The 20,100-nt window shown below is 35.2% G+C and overlaps 1 protein-coding gene across 2 annotated transcripts in view; it reads right to left on the reverse strand.

Annotated features, from left to right (window-relative positions):
* EXOC6B (exocyst complex component 6B) overlaps positions 1 to 20,100 on the reverse strand; it is a 548,300-nt gene that overhangs the window by 215,042 nt on the left and 313,158 nt on the right. For both annotated transcript variants that reach the window (XM_036262943.1, XM_036262944.1), the window contains exon 18: positions 8,737 to 8,916. In XM_036262943.1, coding sequence (XP_036118836.1) covers positions 8,737 to 8,916 — 180 coding nt within the window. The remainder of the gene's footprint in view (positions 1 to 8,736; positions 8,917 to 20,100) is intronic.

The raw sequence follows: 20,100 nt of genomic DNA on the forward strand, positions 1-20,100 counted from the left end.
ATGGACATTTCTGGAGACCATTTTTTCTGTCTACCATAACTGCTGAACTAAACAGATACTGAACTCCTTAAAGTCATTAATAAAAACGCAGATAACCCAATTTTAAAATGGGCAACAGACATGAACACATACTTCACAACAAGAGTATATGCAAATGGCCAACAGCATATGAAATGTTGCTCAATTTCATTAGTCCTGAAAAAAAAAAAAAAAGGCAACCGAAAACATCAATGTTAGATATAGATAAATGTAGATGTAGACATAGATACTGATAGATATAGATATAGATATAGATATAGATATAGATATAGATATAGATATATCCAATAGCAGGATTAAAATTATAAAGGCAGAGAAACCCAAGTTTTGGCAAGGATGTGAATTAACTGGAACTCTTATACAGAATTATAACAGTGAAAATACACAGATTGCCACAATCCTCTGGAAAACTGTTTTACAGGAGGTGAACACTTTCATGTCCTTATGACACAGCAACTCCACCACTAAGTATGTACTCAAAAATAATATGTTCATCAAAATACATAAACAGTTTCAAAACAACGTCATTTCTAATAACCAAATGCTGAAAATAATTCAAATGTCCAATAACGTTAGAATAAATCAATTGTGATATATTCATACAGTGGAATATTATATAGAAATAAGAATGAACAAACTACTTCTACATGCAATGAGAAATCTCACAGATATAATCTTGAGTCAGAGAAATGACACAAAAAAGAGTACATAGTGTATCATTCCACCAACAAACAAAAACAAGCTACAGTATTGGAAACACAGATTATTACCCTCAGGGAGACAATAAAGATCTGCTAGGGGAAAGGCTAGGAGGGTCTTCTGGGAAACTGGTAATGTTCTGTTTCTTGATCTTGGTGCTGATGTCATGGGTATGCCTACTCTGGGAAAATGCATCAAACTATTTAGTATTTAAGCTTATTCATTTTTCTACATGTTATTCTTTAATTTATTTTTTTTAAAGTTATTTCCTTTTCTAAAGAATGGACTATTTAAAAAACACATTTTTTCAGGGGCCTCTTAACTAAAACAATGCGTTACAGGGGTCACTGTGTCCATTTCACAACAGCAGAAAAGTAGATAGGGTCAACGCAGTACCAAAAACATCATTCTAGAGAATAACCCTTAGATTTTATACAGTTCCAGTTGGAATCTATGTTCACATGCAAGAAAAACAGACACAGAAGAAAACAATCTTTAATAAGGGTTCATGTTAGACTTCTTGAGACTTTAGAGTTAGGGCCTATTTGTCTATTGCAAGACAGCTTCCCATTTTCAGGTCCCCGTCACCTGCTGATCCTAAGGCTATCTTCCAAAGGAGTTACCAAGTTACACAACAATCAAGGGAAATTTAAAATAAAAACAAAAACATCGATCCACCCAAACAGAACAAAACACATATGCCAACACACAGCATAAAACGCTCTCACGTCCTTAGCTTGGCAGTCACTGCTAAGTGTTGACAAACGTCTCCATCTTGGAACAGTTAAAGAGAGTGAACCATTTCATTTGCAGGAATATTATAAAGGCAATCAAATTATCCTACATTAAATAAAAATAACAAGTAGATGTTCTTAACAGAAACCCTTTTAAAAATATAACCAAATGCATTTCATGGTAGAAAATCCAATTTTTGGCTGTGTGTGTATGTATGTGATTCTAATAATTTTTTTAAAAGCTGCTTTTTCCTTAAGAAGAGCCTGGACCTCATCCACAGCCAGGGAGTTAGAAAGCAAGAAGCCTGCAGTTGCTAATTCAAAGTAGGAGTCCCCACGGGCAAGTATGCACTATGACTGATTTCCAACAAGATGTGTTATTTGTTTGGAAAAGTTCAAGCACTTACTAAACCATATGAAAACTGTGGCTATAAACCACCATGAAAGCATCTCAGAACAGTGGCATGTACCAGATTCCTGTTCATTTAACTGTGAACTCCTCACCCCACCACATGTGCACTGGACGTGCTGGAGCATCTTGGCACCACGCAGCAGGCTCAGGCTGGCCTTCTTGTCAGAGAAGGAAAAATGCGGCTCAGAATGACCTGACTGCAGTGTGGCCAAGCAGTAGGGTTTTCTTCCTTAAAACTTGGATTAATATTTTTTCAGCTATAAAGATCTATATATTTTTTAAGATATATATTTTTAATAAAGCAGATGCTTAAATATTTTTAAATGCTATCAACAAAAAATTTAAAAATACTGACAATTTTGAGAAATGAATACAAAGTCACACTACCAAAACAATTACTTAGTTAACATATTTCCTGAACTTTTTCCCTACTAACACATTTTTAGAGTTTTTTGTTTGTTTGTTTTTTGTTTTGGTTTTTTATCCTCACCCGAGGACATTTTTCGATATTTTGTTCAGATAGAATGGGAGGGAGAGAAAAAGAGAGAGAGAGAGAAACATGGATGTGAAAGGGACACATCAAGTGGTCACCACCCACACGAGCCAACCAGGGCCAGGGACAAACTGCAACCGAGGTACGTGCCCCGCAGGCCGACACTCTAATCGCTGAGCCAAACCGGCCAGGACGATTTTTAGAGTTTTTACATACTTATAATCATTATGTTTATAAAATTTTCATTCTGCTTCTTTCATTTAACATTATACTTTGTAATGTTATTAATATTCATAAAATCAGTTTTAATAAATATATGATAGTTCACTGAATAGTATTACAGTTTATATAACCATTTACATGTTATTACATGGTTTAAATTATTTTTAATTATTTGCACTCATAAGCAATGTTGAAATAATTATTTTTTCCTCAGCAAGTACTTCAGCTTCCCACGATCCCAACACCAATGAAAAAGAATCAGATCTGTCTCCTCTCCATTTTATAAAGGTATCTGAGACATTAAGGTAACCGGATACAACAGTACCTAAGAGCTTCTCAGTGGTATCTCTGACTTATAAATAGCATATTAGATTTGGAGAGTTTTTGATTTGAAGGATTTGCAATTCTTTAATCTCTAGGTTCTCCTTATTTCTCATCACCAAGAACAGGATTAGAAGTAAATGGCTCTTAGTATTGGGAATCAAACATTCTTAATTATTTACTTAATAATTATAAAAACAGGGGACAATCCAAAGATCTGTATCATTAGAGAAACAAGAGATTATCTGACTACAACCAAAAAGAATGGCCATGGCTACTGGGATTAGTAGTTTTTTGGGGGGTGGGGTGGAGTGCTAAGTAATTGCTCAGTACACAAAGATATCTCTGGAGAAATACACAACTAAAGGATTTAGTCACTAAATTAACTAACTAAACTAACAACCCAATATCACACTAGTAAGAAGCTAATATGCTGATATCAAAGTACTTTATGTAGCTCAAATAACCAGTCTTAATAGCATGAAAACAGGAAACAATCAATTTCTCAGAATGCAAAAAACTCATTAGCAGATCTGTAATTTTTGCTCCATGAAAGGAGAAAAAAAGAAAATAAAATTCCTTGGAAACTAGCTCTACCTATATAATTAATTTGAAGAAAAGTGTGGTTGATATCCTGAAGGTTATGATGCCTCTGGTCCCTTGAGGACATCTGAAACTTCCTTAATTTGTTCCAGAGAAAACCGTAGGGACTGGGCTGACTTGGAGAATCATTATTACCAATAGATGAGACAATTTCCACATGAGGTGTCAGCTAAGAGAACTAGGTTAGGTTACTCTCTATGCTTTACTTTTTTCATCTGTAAAATGGTATAATAATACTTGTTTACAAATTTATTACAAAGAAAAAATGAGAATATATATGCATATAAATACATATATGTATATGAGAATATATGCAATTACATGTATGCATGTGTATGAATATATATTCTCATTTGTTTCTTGCAACAAATTCATATATACACACCCATTTATATATGTGTGTATACATACATACAGAGAATATGCATATGCTTAACATAGTACCTGGTACATGTTATGTACTCAGTAGATAGTAGCTACTATTAAATAATAAAAGACGATTTTATATTATGGAAAAAGCATGACCCAAAGTAAAAAGACTTAGGACCTACCCACATTGTTGATTCATTTTCTGATCTTGGGCAACACCAAGTGCCATAAAGAAGAAAGCTGTTGTATCTGGTTAGGAGAACTGGAGAAGGTTTCATGGAAAGTGTAGGATTTGAAATAAGCCTTGAAATACTGGTAAGATTTCTATATACATTAGTTAAAGGGCAAAAGCAGTTAAAGTAGACAATGAAGCATGAAAAAAAACCAAAGGTAGCAACAGTTGGGTGTATTTGACAAAGAGCATTATTTCAGTTTGGGGAGGAATGTCTTGGGCAAATAGAGAACTGAGATAAAGTCAGAAAGGGGGCTTGGGAGTCACAATATGAAAAGCCTTGATGGTCACAGAGAAGAGTTTGTGCTTAATGGGTGGCACTGAGGGTTTTTACATAGCAGAATCATGTGGTTACTGCTGAGATGGGAACAGTTCACAAAACTGAGTGAATGTCAGGTTTAGACGGTTTTAGACAGGAAGAATCTGAGAAAATTCTACATAAAAAATAACTTTCCTTAAAGATGACCCATCAACTCACTGCCCAAGAAGGAAGGCCAAGGACAGGTATCACTGTATTTTTAATCAGAGAGTTAAGGCAAACCGTGGTGGGTTAAGAGACATCTTGTCTCAGGTCATATAAATGAACAGCAGCAGAGAAAAGGAATTCAGGATTCCCTCCTTTGGGTCTGTTACTTGAGAAAGCATTTCCTCTCTCTCTTTCTCTCTCTCTCTCTCTCTCTCTCTCTCTCTCTCTCTCTCTCTCTCTCAGGCATTTCTGCAAGATAATTATCAGGATAACAGGATACATTCTCAAAAGTCTGCACTTATGCTGAGCATGCAGAACGGGTAGCTGTGCATGCAATTGGAAATTATACAATTGGAGCCTGAAAAAATGCTTGTGAGCTTACCTCATCTGTTAACTCAAAGGACACAGCAACATTTTAGAACTCTTAACTATGGAAAACCATATTATTATAATCATTCCTGGTTGTCTCATGAAAATAGGTAGGCCACCATAGTTACCAAACCTCAAGGGGAAAAGAGTTGCAAATTTCAATCATTTTCCCCCTCACCATTCACTGTCTAATGGAGTGTAATCTAGGACACCCTCACACACACACACACACACACACACACACACACACACCCTAGTGACCTATTCCTTTGGCTATGTTGATGTTATGGTGATAAAACATCCCTAAGACTATGAAAAACTGGGGATCTCAAAATGTAAGGCGAGTCTTTGCCTTTTTCTTTACAGTTCTTTCCGAACCATATACACATTTCCTATCATCCAATATCCCTCTTTGACAGAGAGCCATTCCTGCCAGGGAACTGCAAATATGAAAAGAAATAGTGATATTAATTAAAAGACAAATGATTTGGTTCTTTCTCAGAAATAGCTCCTTCCTCTCTCATTTTTCATAATTTGCTATTAATACATAATAGCAAATCCTAGACATAGTTTTGATTTTCTAATCCACTTTATTAATATGAGGTTCTATGAAGAAATTACCTAGCATGCTGGGGAGCATACACACAAGGGCTGGGTGATCTATTTGCTCTCTGCGGAAAACCAGATGAAAGATTTAGAAGCCATACTAATTTGACTCTATATAGAAAGAATAAAATGGTTGGTGAATGTAACTGCTTTTTTAAAGTGTGGCTTCACAAAGAGATCTCTGTATTAGGCAAGACAGAAAAGTGGCACTTGTAGATGCAATATTGAAGATTTCAGGCAGTGAATTACCTCTGACTTTGACTCTGAGTAGTAAGTGTAAGGTGATTCTGAATGGTAGGATCATCTCAATCCATCCTAAGAAGTTACAGTATTTAGGTAGCAAAGGCAGCTCAAAATAAACAAGAGAAACAATGAATCCTCAACTAGTTTCTTATAATACGGTCCTATAAGAAAGGCACAACTCCACGGGTGGAAAAAGATGCACTTTGAGTTAGACAAACTTGAGTTTGATTCACAGTACTACTTCTAAATGGCCAGGAGGTTAAAGTAAGGAACCACGATGTGTTACGTGACATGTATAAACACAGTCATTAGGTTGCTGTTTTTATTTTGTAAAAATAAGGGGGAAAAAAAAGAAGATGAATATAGAAAAACTTATCCAGATGACTTTGAACTATTGCATGTTTTTCTTATACTTCAAAATCTTACTCAAGATTTTGCTCGAGTAGCAAAATCCCACATATTACTTGTTAAGTGTACTCAGAAATCTTACATCTTATGCTCCAATAGAGAATAGGGCATTTTTTGCAATATATTTTCTATTAGGGTATTACTAATATAAGAGAAGTTGATTTGATTTATAACTGCACCATCTAACTAAAAGGTCTTATTGGTCCCAACTATTTTTCAGTTGATTTTCTTGGATTATCCAACTATACAATAATAATCTATGAATGATGACATTATTATGGCTCATTACAATATTTATAGTTTATTTCTTTTTTTACCTTATTTATTTGATAGAACTTCTAAAGAAGCTATGAGAAGCATCTTCACCATACTTCTAACATTAATGCAAATAAATGTTTTTAGAGTTACACTGGTAAATCTATGGTGGCTGCTGAATTTCATATAGATGTTCTTCATCATGTTACTGAAATATTACATTGCTTGTACTTTTTATCCTCACTCGATGATTTGAGAAGAAGACAGAGAGAAACATCAATGTGAAAAACATTGATTGGCTGCCTTGGTTGGTTCACCCCAACCAAGGACTGGGCTGAACCGGCAACATAGGTATGTGCCCTGATCAGGAATAGAACCTGCCACTTTTCAGTGTATGGGACGATGCTCCAGCCAACTGAGGCCACACTGGCCAGGGCCATTGCCTGTATTTCATTAAGTTTGTTTTTTTAATCAGGAATACAAGCTGGATGTTAATACAATGCCTTTCTTTAGAAAATATAAAAATAATTATATATTTTATCTCCATCTATTAATGTGATAAATTTTATTAATAGACTTTAAAATATCAAACCATTCTTGCATTTCCAGAATAACTCCTACATAGTAGTACTAAATTGCTTTCTCAAAACACTTTGAAATCGACTTGCTAAAACTTTATTTTATATTTTTATCCATAATTGTGAGATTAGTTTGTAGTTTGCTCTCTTGTGCTACTTTTGTCTGGCCTTGGTATCAAGATGAGATCATCTTGTTTTTCTACAGGCCAATGCTCCCACTAAGCACTAGAAAAGACAGTAAAAAAAAACTAGAAAAAAATATATGTTTTAAGTCACCAGAAGACTGTGAAGCAATAAGGACTATAGGGAATAAAACTGCAAAGAGGGCAAACCTTTTAAAGATGAGCTAAGGACCTGTGGCTGTCCCTGGAGGCATCTGCCAAACCTAGGCCTTGGAACAGACTGTGAATCTGGTTAGGTCCAGGCAGAGAACAGCTACTGGGGTGAAAAAATATCACTAAATTTTTGTTGCTTCTGTTATGAAGCTGAAGCGCTAAAATTGGAGATTTGAGGGCCAATTTTCTCCACAAGACATTTTTTTTAATCTAAAGCTACACAGCTGAGAAAAATAAGTGTCTAAACCAACCTCTGAAAAGCAAAGTAAGATTTCCCAGTCTTTAGTGCTTCAGAGAAATAGACTCACAAGTGGGAGGATTCATGAGACTCTCAGGTGGGAGCCCAAAGCTTTGGAGTGGCAAGTTGACATTGACAGCCTCCAACCACTATTTTTCCTGTTGGCAATTGTTGATCTGAGAAAGACTCCTTCTCAAGGCAGTTACCAAATTCTGAAGTCAAAGAAGACAGGAGGAGGCTGAAGTAATAACAGTTTCTCTGAAAAGTGGAAATTTCCATAATCTTTGTTGAGATGAAGAGACAACGACCTGCCAGGCTCTCATCGAAAGCGCTGAAGAACCACATTCTATCTCCAGGGGCAAACCAAAGACACACACAACCACAACCCAAGCTTGTCCCAGATCAGCTCATGATTGGATCAAGGTAATGATTGAATCACAACTCACTAACCCATTCTCCCTGTTTAATAAGGGAAAAAGTAAACCAAATCTGGTGGAAGAAGATATTACCAGGAACCTCTACATATTTTAAACAGAGTGTTTGATAGCAACCAAAAAATAGTTAGCAGACATAGGACCATATTACTGATAACCAAAGAAAAAATGGAATCAGAAACAAATCCACCAATATGTAGGTAAAGTATATACATTAGCATTAATAAACAAAGACTTTAGGATGACTATGATTATATGCTCAAGAAAATAGAGAAAAGATAAACAAATCTGAAAAAAAAAATGGAGAATTTTACCAGAAAATTTGAGGTTACAAAAAAAAATTAAATGGACATTCTAGAACTAAAAAAATACATATCTGTAATCCTAACTCCTAAGTTTCTCTTCTCTATCAAGGCATTCATTATATGTTTGCACTAATTACCCTTACGTTAGAAGAAATATAAGTACACATAATATTAGAGACTATTTTCAGAATCAACAAAATGCAAAAGTAGATGAAAAAATAATGCAAGTGGTCTCTAAATCTTGTTAAAGGATGATAATTATAGTGTGAGCTTTTATATTCTGCAGAGCTTCCAGAAAAAGACATTTTCCACCCAAGTAAATTTTAAGAGAAACTTTTTCTATATTATGGGCAAAGTGAAGTAATTGTCACTTACAGGAAGGTGTGTGAATACAGCAAAGGTGCTCCGTAAGAAGGCAATGAGGTCTACTAGATAGTCACTAGCTTTGTTGCCCAAATCTCCTGTCATCCAGTCATAGTCAGCCAACTGCAGAAACTGATCAATCTTCTGATTTAAGTTGGTATAAATCTCTTCTTCAGCTGCATGTCTGGCATCCTGTGAAATATGAAATTTTAAAAATCATTCAGACTTCTAGTATAAGCATAGCCAAAATTTCTACTTGGACACATCTCACACATATCCACTAAATTACAGAATTAGGAATACTAAGTAATATCACAGTCTCCATGAATTTTTCTTTTTTCAAAAGCACAGTGAAGTAAAATTTTCTATTTTGCGTCTGCAAGACAAGCTATTATTTGGCTTCACCAAATAGAAAAACTGGCACTGTCCTCATCTAGCTACATCCTTTTTTACTTTCTTATTTCTGTTCAAAATGACACTCACTCTCAGGATTCTATTCCCTTTCATCTCTTCTGAGACTCCAAATCCTCCCCTCCTGTAATACCACTCTCTTTATATCCCTAGACTCTTCACTTTGTTTATTATAAGGATCCTGAAGTCTTGACTTAATGGTATATATTCCCACAAGTTACTACCTACCCCATACCTCTCTGGTTTCTTTATCATCAAACTTCTTCATAGGCTGGAACTCCCCAATGTTTCCTAAGCTGTGTTCTAAATAACATCAGTCCTGAAAAATGCTAAAACAACAACAGAAGAGTTCCTAGACCAAATTGAGAAACCCCGTTTAAGAGACTTTCAATGTATACTAGCATATAAAAGACTCTAAGAAATGTTGTGGGACTAATGTCCCAAGATAAATATTTTCAGGACAAAAGGGTCGATGCTGCACCAGGGCAATAACAATGCTAGCAATCTGTCACCATGGATTGGTCCAGGACAACCCAGAACTGCCATGCTACCACATCCAATATTCATTTTTCAGTGTGATCATACTTGATCTCTGTGAAACATTCCCTGCTGGAATGTGTTCTCCTTTGGCTTTCATGACATAATTTCTCCTGATTTTATTTTTACTTTTCTGGCCTCTAATCCTCTCACTTTTGCTGGGTAATTTTATCAACTCCTATGACTCCCACTACCTGTGTCCAAACTCACTCTTGTTCAAGACCCATATATCTGATTGCTTCCTGGGCATTATCACCCACAGAAACATGGGGCACAGTGAATCCAGGACTAGACTGATCACAATCCCCGCTCTTCCCCTGCTCAGTTCAGTCCAAGGCAGAGTTCTAAGTAACATATTAGATTCCATTCATTCCTTCAGTCACTGTGTCCTATAAATTCTAACTCCTAAATTTCTCTCTAATTCCTACCCTCCTCTCCATTTTCACCTTTTTAATGGCTACAAGTTTTGCAATGTATTTACATATTATAATATAGGTATTTATTATGTTTACTTATATGAACAATGTTTCCATGGACCATTCTGTGCTTAGATATTTACACATTTGTATGATCATCGACAAGCATGGTAATCGACTTGTATGGCAATCTACTTTCGTGGAATTCCCGTTTTACTAAGTGTTTGCTTTGCATTAATAAACATTATGTTTTAGAAATTTAGGCTTAAAAAAAAAAACTGAACAGAAAGTACAGAGCATTCACATATACTGCCCCCCTCCCCCCACTGTCTCCCCTATTGAAACATCTTGTGTTAGTGTGGTACATTTGTTATCACTGATGAACCAACATTGATAATTTCTTAATAACTAAAGTCCATAGTTTGAATTAGGGGTTACTCTATATTGTACAGTTCTATGGATACTTTAAAAAGTAGGATTTTATGTACCGACCATACTATATCATACAGAATAGTTTTCATGCCCTAAAAATTCACTAAGCACTACCCTACATCCCTCCCTCCCTCCCTCCCTCGTCCCTGGAATTTTGGCAACCACTGATCTTTCTACTTTCTCTGTAATTTTGCCTTTCACCAGTGTCAGATGCTTGGAATCATACAGTATATTGTATGATTGAAAAGAATGTTGAATAGAAGTAGCTTTTCAGATTGGTTTCTTTTATTTAGCAGTGTGCATTTTAGCTTCCTCCATGTCTTTCCATGGTTTGATAGTTTATTCCTTTTCATAACTGAACAATATTCCCTGGTCTGAATGTATCAGTTTGTTTATCCATTCATCTTACTGAAGGACATCATGGTGGCTTCAAGTTTTGGTAACTATGCAAAAACTTCTCTAAGCATTCATGTGTACATTGTTGTGTGGCTTAAGTTTTCAACTCACTTGGGTAATACCAAGGAGCATGACTGGTGGATTGCATGTTTAACCTTTTACAAAGCTGACAAACTATCTTCCAAAATGGCATGAACATTTTGCATTAGCACCAGCAATGAATGAGAGTTGCTGTTTTTTAGCATCTGGTGTTACCAATCACTGTAATAGTTGTGTAGTGGTATCTAGTTGTTTTAATGTAAAATTCCCTCTTCATTCTTAGATCGTTTGCCCATTTTTTAAATTGGGTTGTTTACTTGTTGAGTTTTTCTAGTTCTCTGTATATTTTGGATGTAAGTCCTTTATTAGATATGCATTTTACAAATATTTTCTCCCAGTTTGTGGCTTGTATTTTCATTCTCTTAGCGTCTTCCCCAGAGTAGAAGTTTTCATTTTAATGAAGTCCAACTTAATATTACCTTTGGTGGATTCTGTGTTTGGTGTTTTCACTAAAAAGTCTGAGCCAAATGGAAGTTCACTGAGATTTTCCCTTATGTTATTTTCTAGGCATTTTATAGTTTTGTGTTTACATGTAAGTCTTTGATCCATTTTGAATTAATTGTTGTGAAAAGTGTAAGATCCGTGTCTAAATTCTTCTTTTTTTTTTTTTGCATGTGTATGTCCAGATATTCCAACACCATTTATTAAAGAGTCCTTTCTCACCCTAGCCAGTTTGGCTTTGGCTCAGTTGTTGGAGTGTCAGCCTACGGACCAGAGAGTCCCAGGTTCAGTTACTGCTAGGGGCACATACCAAAAAAAAAAAAAAAAAAAGAGTCCTTTCTCCATTAAACTTTCATTCCTTCTCAACATTCAGCTAATTTGTGTGCCCCTATTTCTGGGCTCCCTAGTCTGTTCCCTGGATCTATTTATCTATTCTTTGACCAATACCACATTTCTCTTGATTACTGTAGCTTCATAGCAAGTCTGGAAGTCAGGTCATGTCAGTCCTCCAACATTCTTTTCCTTCAATATTGTGTTGGCTCTCCTCTCCATATAAACTTCAGACTCAATTTGTCAATATACGCAAAATGACTTGCTGGGATTTAGACTGTGATTATGTCAAATCTATAGATCAAGTTGGGAAGAACTGATGCCCTGATAAAATATTAAGTATTCCAATCCATAAATATGCATCTCCATTCATTTAGATCGTTCTTCTTTGATTTATTTTAATCAGTTTTATAGGTTTTGTCACATAGACCTTGTTTATTTTGTTAGTTACACCTACTTCTCTCTTTTTTATGTTAATATAAATGATATTGTGTTTTTAATGACAAATTCCAGTTGCTCGTTACTAGTATAATAATAAAGCAAATGATTCTGTATATTAACCTTGTATCCTCAACCTTGCTATATTCACTTACTAGTTCTTGTAGTTTTTGTTTTCTTTGTTGTTGTTAATTCTTTCACATTTTCAATGTAGACAATCATGTCAGCCGTAAATAAAGTCAGTTTTATTTCTACCTCCTCAATCTGTAAATCTTTTATGGATGTTGAATAGACGGGATCCTTTCCTTTTTCCTGATTTTTGCAGAAAACCTGCTAGTTTGTCACCATCAAGTATGATGTTAGCTATAAAACTTCTGAAGATTTTTTTTTTTAATCAATTTTAGAAAATCCCCCTCTATTCTAGTTTGCTGAGAGGTTATACCATGAATAGGTTTTGGATATCATCAAATGTTTCTTCTGCATCTACTGAAATGATTATATGGTTTTTCTTCTTTAGCCCATTGATATAATGGATTATATTAACTGATTTCTGAATGTTGAATAAGCCTTGCAGGCCTGAAATAAATCCCACTTGGTTACACTGTGAAGTTGACCTTTGAACTGTTGGTCCACTTATATATGGATTTTTTTTTCAACAAATGCTAGAAATATATTTTCCTTATGATTTTGTTAACATTTTCTTTTCTCTAGCTTATTTTATTGTAAGAATACAGTATATAATACATATAACATACAAAATATGTGCTAATTGACTGTTTATGTTATCAGTAAGGTTTCTGGTCAACAGCAGGCTGTTAGATGTTAAGTTCTGGTGAGTCAAAAGTTATAACACATATTTTCGGCTATGCAGGGAGTCGGCGCCCATATCCCCTGCAATTGTTCACAGGTCCACTGTGTATGCTTCTGGTACATGTTGAATTCGATATACTAATACTGTGTTGAGTATTTTTGCATCTATGTCCATAACAGATATTGGTCTATAGATTTCCTTTCTTGCAACATTTGGATGATATAATCCTGGCCTCACAAAATGAGTTAGGAAACATCCCCTCTATTACTTTCTGAAAAACATTGTACAAAAGTGGTGTGATTTCTTCCTTAAATATTTGGTAGATGCCCTGGCCAGTTTGGCTCAGCGGTTAGAGCGTCGGCCTGCAGACCAGAGAATCCCAGGTTTGGTTCCCGCTAAGGGCATGTATCTCGGTTGCAGTTTGTCCCCGGCCCCAGCTGGGGTTGTGTGGGTGGCAACCAGTCGATGTGTCTCTCTCACATCGATGTTTCTCTTTCTCTCTTCCTCCCTGTCTCCCTCCCGCTCTATCTGAAGATAAATGCAAAAATGTCCTCGGGTGAAGATAAAAAAATATATATGTATAATATATATATATGCATACATATATACATATATGTATAATATATATATATATGGTAGAATTTTCTTAAGCTTTTTTAGGTAGGATATGGTGGACAAAATTGTAAACTATTTAAAATGTACAATGGATTGATTAGATATAAGCATATGCTTGAATAGGATTCCCCACATCAAGTTAATTAACACACCCATCATCCCACATATATATATTCATCACTACCAAATTACAGTTGTAAAGTTAGTCACAATATTCCTTTATTACTCTTTTAATGTACATGGAATCAGCAGTGGTGGCTCCTTGTTTCCTCTTTCATTTATGATATTAGTAACTGTGTATTCTCTCTTGTATCCTTATTTAGCCTGGCACAAGGTTTAATTTTATGAATTTTTCTAAAAACCAGAGTTTGGGTTCCCCAATTTTCTCTTTGGAGTTTCCATTTTCATTAATTTCTACTCTAATTCTTATTTCTTTTTTAATGATTACTTTGCATTTAATTTGTTCTATTTTTTTTTTTTTTCAGTTTCCTAAGGTGAGGCGCTTAGATTATTAATAGGAGAGATGTACTTTTCAAATATATTCCATTAATGCTATACATTTCCCTCTAAGCCCTGCTTTACTGATGTCACAAATTTTGAAAAGTTGTATTTTAATTTCATTTAATTTGAAACACTTTTTCATTTCCCTTGAGACCTTTTCTTGGACCCATGTGCTATCTCCAAATATCTTGAGAAAGTTCTCCTATCTTTCTGTTAATTATTTCCATAGTTTAATTCTATTTGGTTTGAGAACAAGTTTTATATCATTGCTATTCTTTTAAATTTGTTAAGGGTAGCCCTGGCCGGTTTGGCTCAGCGGTTAGAGCATCGGCCTGTGGTCCAGAGAGACCTGCACGTACCTCAGTTGCAGTTTGTCCCCAGCCCTGGTTGGGTTGTGTGGGTGGCAACCACTGGATGTGTCCCTTTCACATTGATATTTCTCTCTATCAAAAAGTATCCTCGGGTGAGGATAGGAAAAAAAAAAAAAATTGTTAAGGGTAATAATAATACCCAGAACATGGTCTGTCTAGGTGAATGGTCTTGTGGTCTGGAGAAGAAAGCGCATTCACTGTTGTTGGATAAAGTATTCTATAAATATCAATTTGATCCAGTTGATTGATAGTACCATTATGTTCAACTATATTGCCACTGACTTTCTGCCTCCTAGAGCTGTCAATTACTGACAGAGGGGCCTATTAAAAGATGTTACCAGGAAGAGTTGTTGACTTATAACTTCCTTTTTAAATACCCATATTTTTTTCTCATTTGAACTATTTGTGAATAATTTTAGACAATTTTCTAACACTATTCATCCTTGTTTTCTTATCTTTACTTTTATCCCTACTTTATATGTACTTCTATGGATTTAACATTTTATTATTATTTTTTTTTTTAAAGTATGTTTTCATTGATTTTAAAAAGAAACGTTGATGAGAGAGAAACATTGATTACCCACCTCCTGCACTCCCCCTACTGGGGATCGAGTTTGCAGTCTGGGCATGTGCCCCACTGGGAACTGAACCAGGGACTTCTCAGTGCATGGGAGGACACTCAACCAACTGAGCCACACTGGCCAGGGCTTATTTATAATTTCTACATCAATATTTACCTTTATTTGTTCAGATAATTTTTTGTGGTTACTGTTTTTGAATCACTGAACTAAGTTTGCTTAGTTCAAAAATTGGACTCTTTCTCTTGTAACCCCATACCCAGTCCAGCAATAAAACTTGCCATCTCTTCCTTTAAAGTATTTCTTACCACTTCCACTCCTACCATTGTAATTCAAGCAACCATTCTCTCTTACCGAGACTTCTGCAATAACCTCCAAATTGGACTCTCTTCTTCCATTCCTACTAACCTATAATGTATTTGTTTTCCACACAGTAACCAGTGTTACCCACTGATATGTAAATCAGCTTATCACCACCACTCCCATCTACTGGCCTCAAATTTCAGTTCAGGATAAAATCCAAAGTATTTACTGTGACCTTCAAGGCTAGAAATGATCTGACTCCTATCGTATCTTCTACCATTCCTACCACCAATGACAGACACACACCACTGCCAGACTGACTCCTTTGCTATTCCTTGAACACACCAATACCTACTATTGCACTGTTCTTTCTGACCAAAATGCTATCAAAAATCCAAATAATTCCTTTCTCATTTCATTCAGGTCATTTATTTTTCTTCCTAGTTCTTACCACTCCCTGACATTAAATTATATTTTTTGTTTATATGCTTATCAACTATCATCTCCATTTCTAAACTAGAAATATAAGCTCTGTAAGGTCAGGAAATTTGTTGATTTAGTTCACACCTATAAATTGTCTGGTATGTAGTAGATGCTTTCTAGAAACTAGTAGAATCAATGAGGGATTTGTATACATTGTATTATTCTAGTACATCTCACATAGTTCTTTTTTTAAAATATTTTCTTTATTGATTTTTTTATTTTTAGAAAGGGGGGGGGAGAGAGAGAGAAAGAGATTGAAACATCAATGAGAGAGAACATCGACTGGCTGCCTCCTGCATGCCACCCACTGGGGATTTGACCCACAACCTGGGCATGTGCCCTGACCAGGAATCAAACTGGCGACCTCTTGGTGCATGAGTTGACACTCAACTACTGAGCCACACAGGCCAGGCTCAGCTCACATAGTTCTTTATAGAACTTACCCTCTCTGTCTCCTCCCATGTAGATTATAAACTCTAAGTCTAGGGACTACGAATTTTTTTGTCTCTATCTGAGAATCTACCAGATTGTTGCTTAACAAGTACACAAATAATATTTGTGATGGAGTAAATAAATACCTTCATTCTGTTTTGAAAGGCAGTGAAGATATTGTTATGAACAAGGAAAGCAAGGAATGCCAGCTTAATTATGACACATCTGGCATCAGAAGAGAATTCTGCAAGAAAAAACCTTGAAGACCTGACTCCTTTTGCCCCCTTTCCAGCATAGAGATTTCCATCTGCAAGGGAACGTTTTCTGGAAATGGTAGCTTAGGAAAATACACAACGTGTAGCTGTTATAACTGCCATGTTTACACCGAGTTCTGAGTTAGCTGGTCTGAAACAGTCCTGGTAAAAATAAACTTTCAATGTGTTTTATGCAACCAGTATTTCCAATAAGCACTGTCGACATGACCTTTAGTTGTCTCCAGAACCCCTCCTTGCCTAAGTATTTAACTGGCTACTCAACCCCTGTGGCTCCCCGTCTGTCTTTAATTCCCCCTCAGCAATGCTAATGGTAAAGCAACATCAAAATACACAAGCCATCCTCTGGGAGGACATCAGACCAAAATCTCAAAAGTGTTTAAAATGAGAAAATTGAGATAGGTCAGGGGAAGAGCAGCGGAACATATTATATATTCCTACATGATACACAAATACAAATGACCCTCAGGTTCTACCTCGCTAACTCCTTATTCTCTGCTGAACACTTAACTATAGTCCGTCCCACACTTTCTTTCCTAGAGAAATTCTGGCTTCCACAGTAAATCAAGTGAAAATATTTTTGATACAATTATTACGCATGCTCCATAATAATGCTAATATTTAAGAGTAATTATAATTCTCATTAAACTGCCTAAGGTCATTTATTCTGAAGTTCATAAAGCTCTTGTCACATGTTCATACTCATTTTTGGGACCTCTTTATTAAATAAGTCCTTTCCTCACTAAAAGAGTATCAATATTAATATAATAAAATTATTGAAAAGTTTGTAAGTAATGATACACCCATAATATGATGAACAATAAACTTTGTTTTAAGTCATTTTATGGGTAATTTGCAACCAATGGTCACACCTAGAATGTGCAACTCATCTAGTAGCTGACCTAAAGAATGTTTTGTGGTTGACCATCTAATTTTTTTTTCAGCTTCATTGAGGTACTATTGAAAATAAAATGGTAAGTTCTTTAAAATATAAATTGTAGTGATTTGATACATGCATATATTGTGAAAGAATTCCCCATCTAGTTATTTAATACATTCATCATCTCACATAATGTTTCAAAATCTTATCAAATTTCATTTATACAATATTTACCACATATTAAATGAGTTCCTCAGACCTCATTCATCTTATAGGTAAAAGTTTGTGCCTTTTTTTTTTTTTTTACCAACTTCTCCTTCCCTCTCACACCCTCTCACCCCCAGTACCTGGCAACTTTTCTACTCTCTTTGTCTATGAGTCTGACTTTTTAAAAAAAGATTCCACATATAAGTAATACCGAGCAGTATATGTCATTCTCTGCCTGGCTTATTTTACTTAGTATAATGCCCTCAACGTTTGTCTATGTTGTCACAATGGCTGGTTTTCTGTATTTTTCTTGGCTATGTAATATTCCTTTGTATACATACATCACATTTCCTCTATCCATTCATCTATTAATGGACACTTAGGTTGTTTCCATATCTTGGCTATTGTACATAATACTGCAATGAACATGGACATACAGATATCTCTCCAAGATAATGTTTTTGATTCCTTTGAATATACACCCAGAAGTAAAATTGTGGGACCATATGATAGCTCTAATTTCTTAAGGAATTTCCATACTGTTTTCCATAGTAGCTGTACCAGTTAACATTCCCACCAACAGTGTGCAAGAGTTTTCTCCACATGCTCGTTAGCATTTGTTATCTCTTTTATATATGTTTTTATCGACCTTTTTTTTTTTTTTTTTTGTAGCGAGAGATAGAAACATCGATGAGAGAGAGATATCAACATCGATTGGCTGCCTTCTGGGGATTAAGCCCGCAACCCAGGCATGTGCCCTAACTGGGAATTGAACCTGGACCTCTCAGTCCATGCTCAATCCACTCAACCACACTGGCCAGGCTGTTATCTCTTCCTTTTTGATGATAGCCATTCTAACAGGGGTGAGGTGATATATCATTGTGGTTTTCACTCACATTTCCTTGATGATTAGTTATGTTGAGTATCTTTTTCATTTACCTGTTTTCCATTTCTAGGTCATCTTTAGAAAAATGTCTATTCAATTCCTTTGCCCATTTTTTAATCAGGTTGTTTGAATTTTTTGCTATTGAGCTGTAGGAGTTCTTTATATATTTTGAATATTAACCCTTTAACAGATATATGATTTGCAAATATTCTCTCCTCTCCATTACTTGCTTTTTCATATTATTGATGGTTTCCTTTACTGTGCAGAAGCTTTTTAGATCAATGAAGTCCCACTTGTTTGTTTTTGCTTTTGCTTTTGGTGTCAAATGCAAAAATTACTGCTAAAGCCAGTGTCAAGGAGTTTATCACCTACATTTTCTTCTTGGAGTTTCATAGTTTCAGTCTTACATTCAAGTCTCATTCATTTTGAGCTGATTTTTGTGTATGGTATAAGACAGAGGTCCAGTTTCATTCTTTTGCATGTGACTGTCCCATTTTGCCAACAGCATTTATTGAAGAGACTACCCTTTCTCCCACTGTATAGTTTTGGCACCTTTGTTATAAATTAATTGATCTTATATGTGTGGGTTTATTTCTGAGTTCTCTATTTTGTCCCATTGACCGATGTGTCTATTTTTATGCCAATGCCATACTGTTTTGATTACTATAGTTCTGTAATATAATTTGAAATCAGGAAGCATGATGCCCCTTGCCTTATTCTTTCTCAAGATTGCTTTAACAATTCAGGGTCTTTCTCATTATTTTCTTATAACAAAAAGAGAAGATCATTCTAACAATTTTTATCTGTCATAAAATGTAATAAACAATATGAATCAAATTTGATGTAAGAAATCTACTCTCAAGGCAAGGTACCAATAAATAGGGAAAAGGGATAAAAGGATAAAAAAAAGTAGACACTAGTGGACATAAAATCATGATTTCAACTCTACAACTTTATATTTAATAAACATCAACTTCTGGATTTCAAAACAATAATATAGATTTGTTTAAAAACTAAACTAACCAAGAAATAACTACAATAACAATAACCAAAAGCATACATGTTGGCCTTTATGTCAGCATTGACAATTTAATTGTTTAAGCTGTTGACCTATTACTTTTTCGCTTAATACTTATAAAAAGCTTACATGGCAATATAAATTAATTTCTTAAGGCTCTTTGAAATTAAGCCATTTATCCTCCAGAAACTGATCTACTATCAATCCTTCTTTTGCTCTTCAAAGGTGTCATTTTCCTCATTTGATTAACCCTGATTCAAAACCAGTGCTATGGCCTTGTGTAATAACTATAAAATTGCTAACTGTAATAGCAAGGGACAGAAATTCCTCACTTAAAAGTATGGTTAAAAACAAAACAAAACAAAACAAAAAAAAACTGAAGATAGGATACAGAAAAAATAGAGCAGCTAATTTGAAAATTTTAATTGATGTTGATTTCAACTATAACCACTATTATCTGGATAATATTTAAGAACTCTTGACTGTGATGGGGGCCAAGTGAGGAAACAGTCATTTTCA

This window comes from Molossus molossus, unplaced genomic scaffold, assembly GCF_014108415.1.
Source record: "Molossus molossus isolate mMolMol1 unplaced genomic scaffold, mMolMol1.p scaffold_m16_p_15, whole genome shotgun sequence".
In the NCBI taxonomy this organism is placed as follows: Eukaryota; Metazoa; Chordata; class Mammalia; order Chiroptera; family Molossidae; genus Molossus; species Molossus molossus.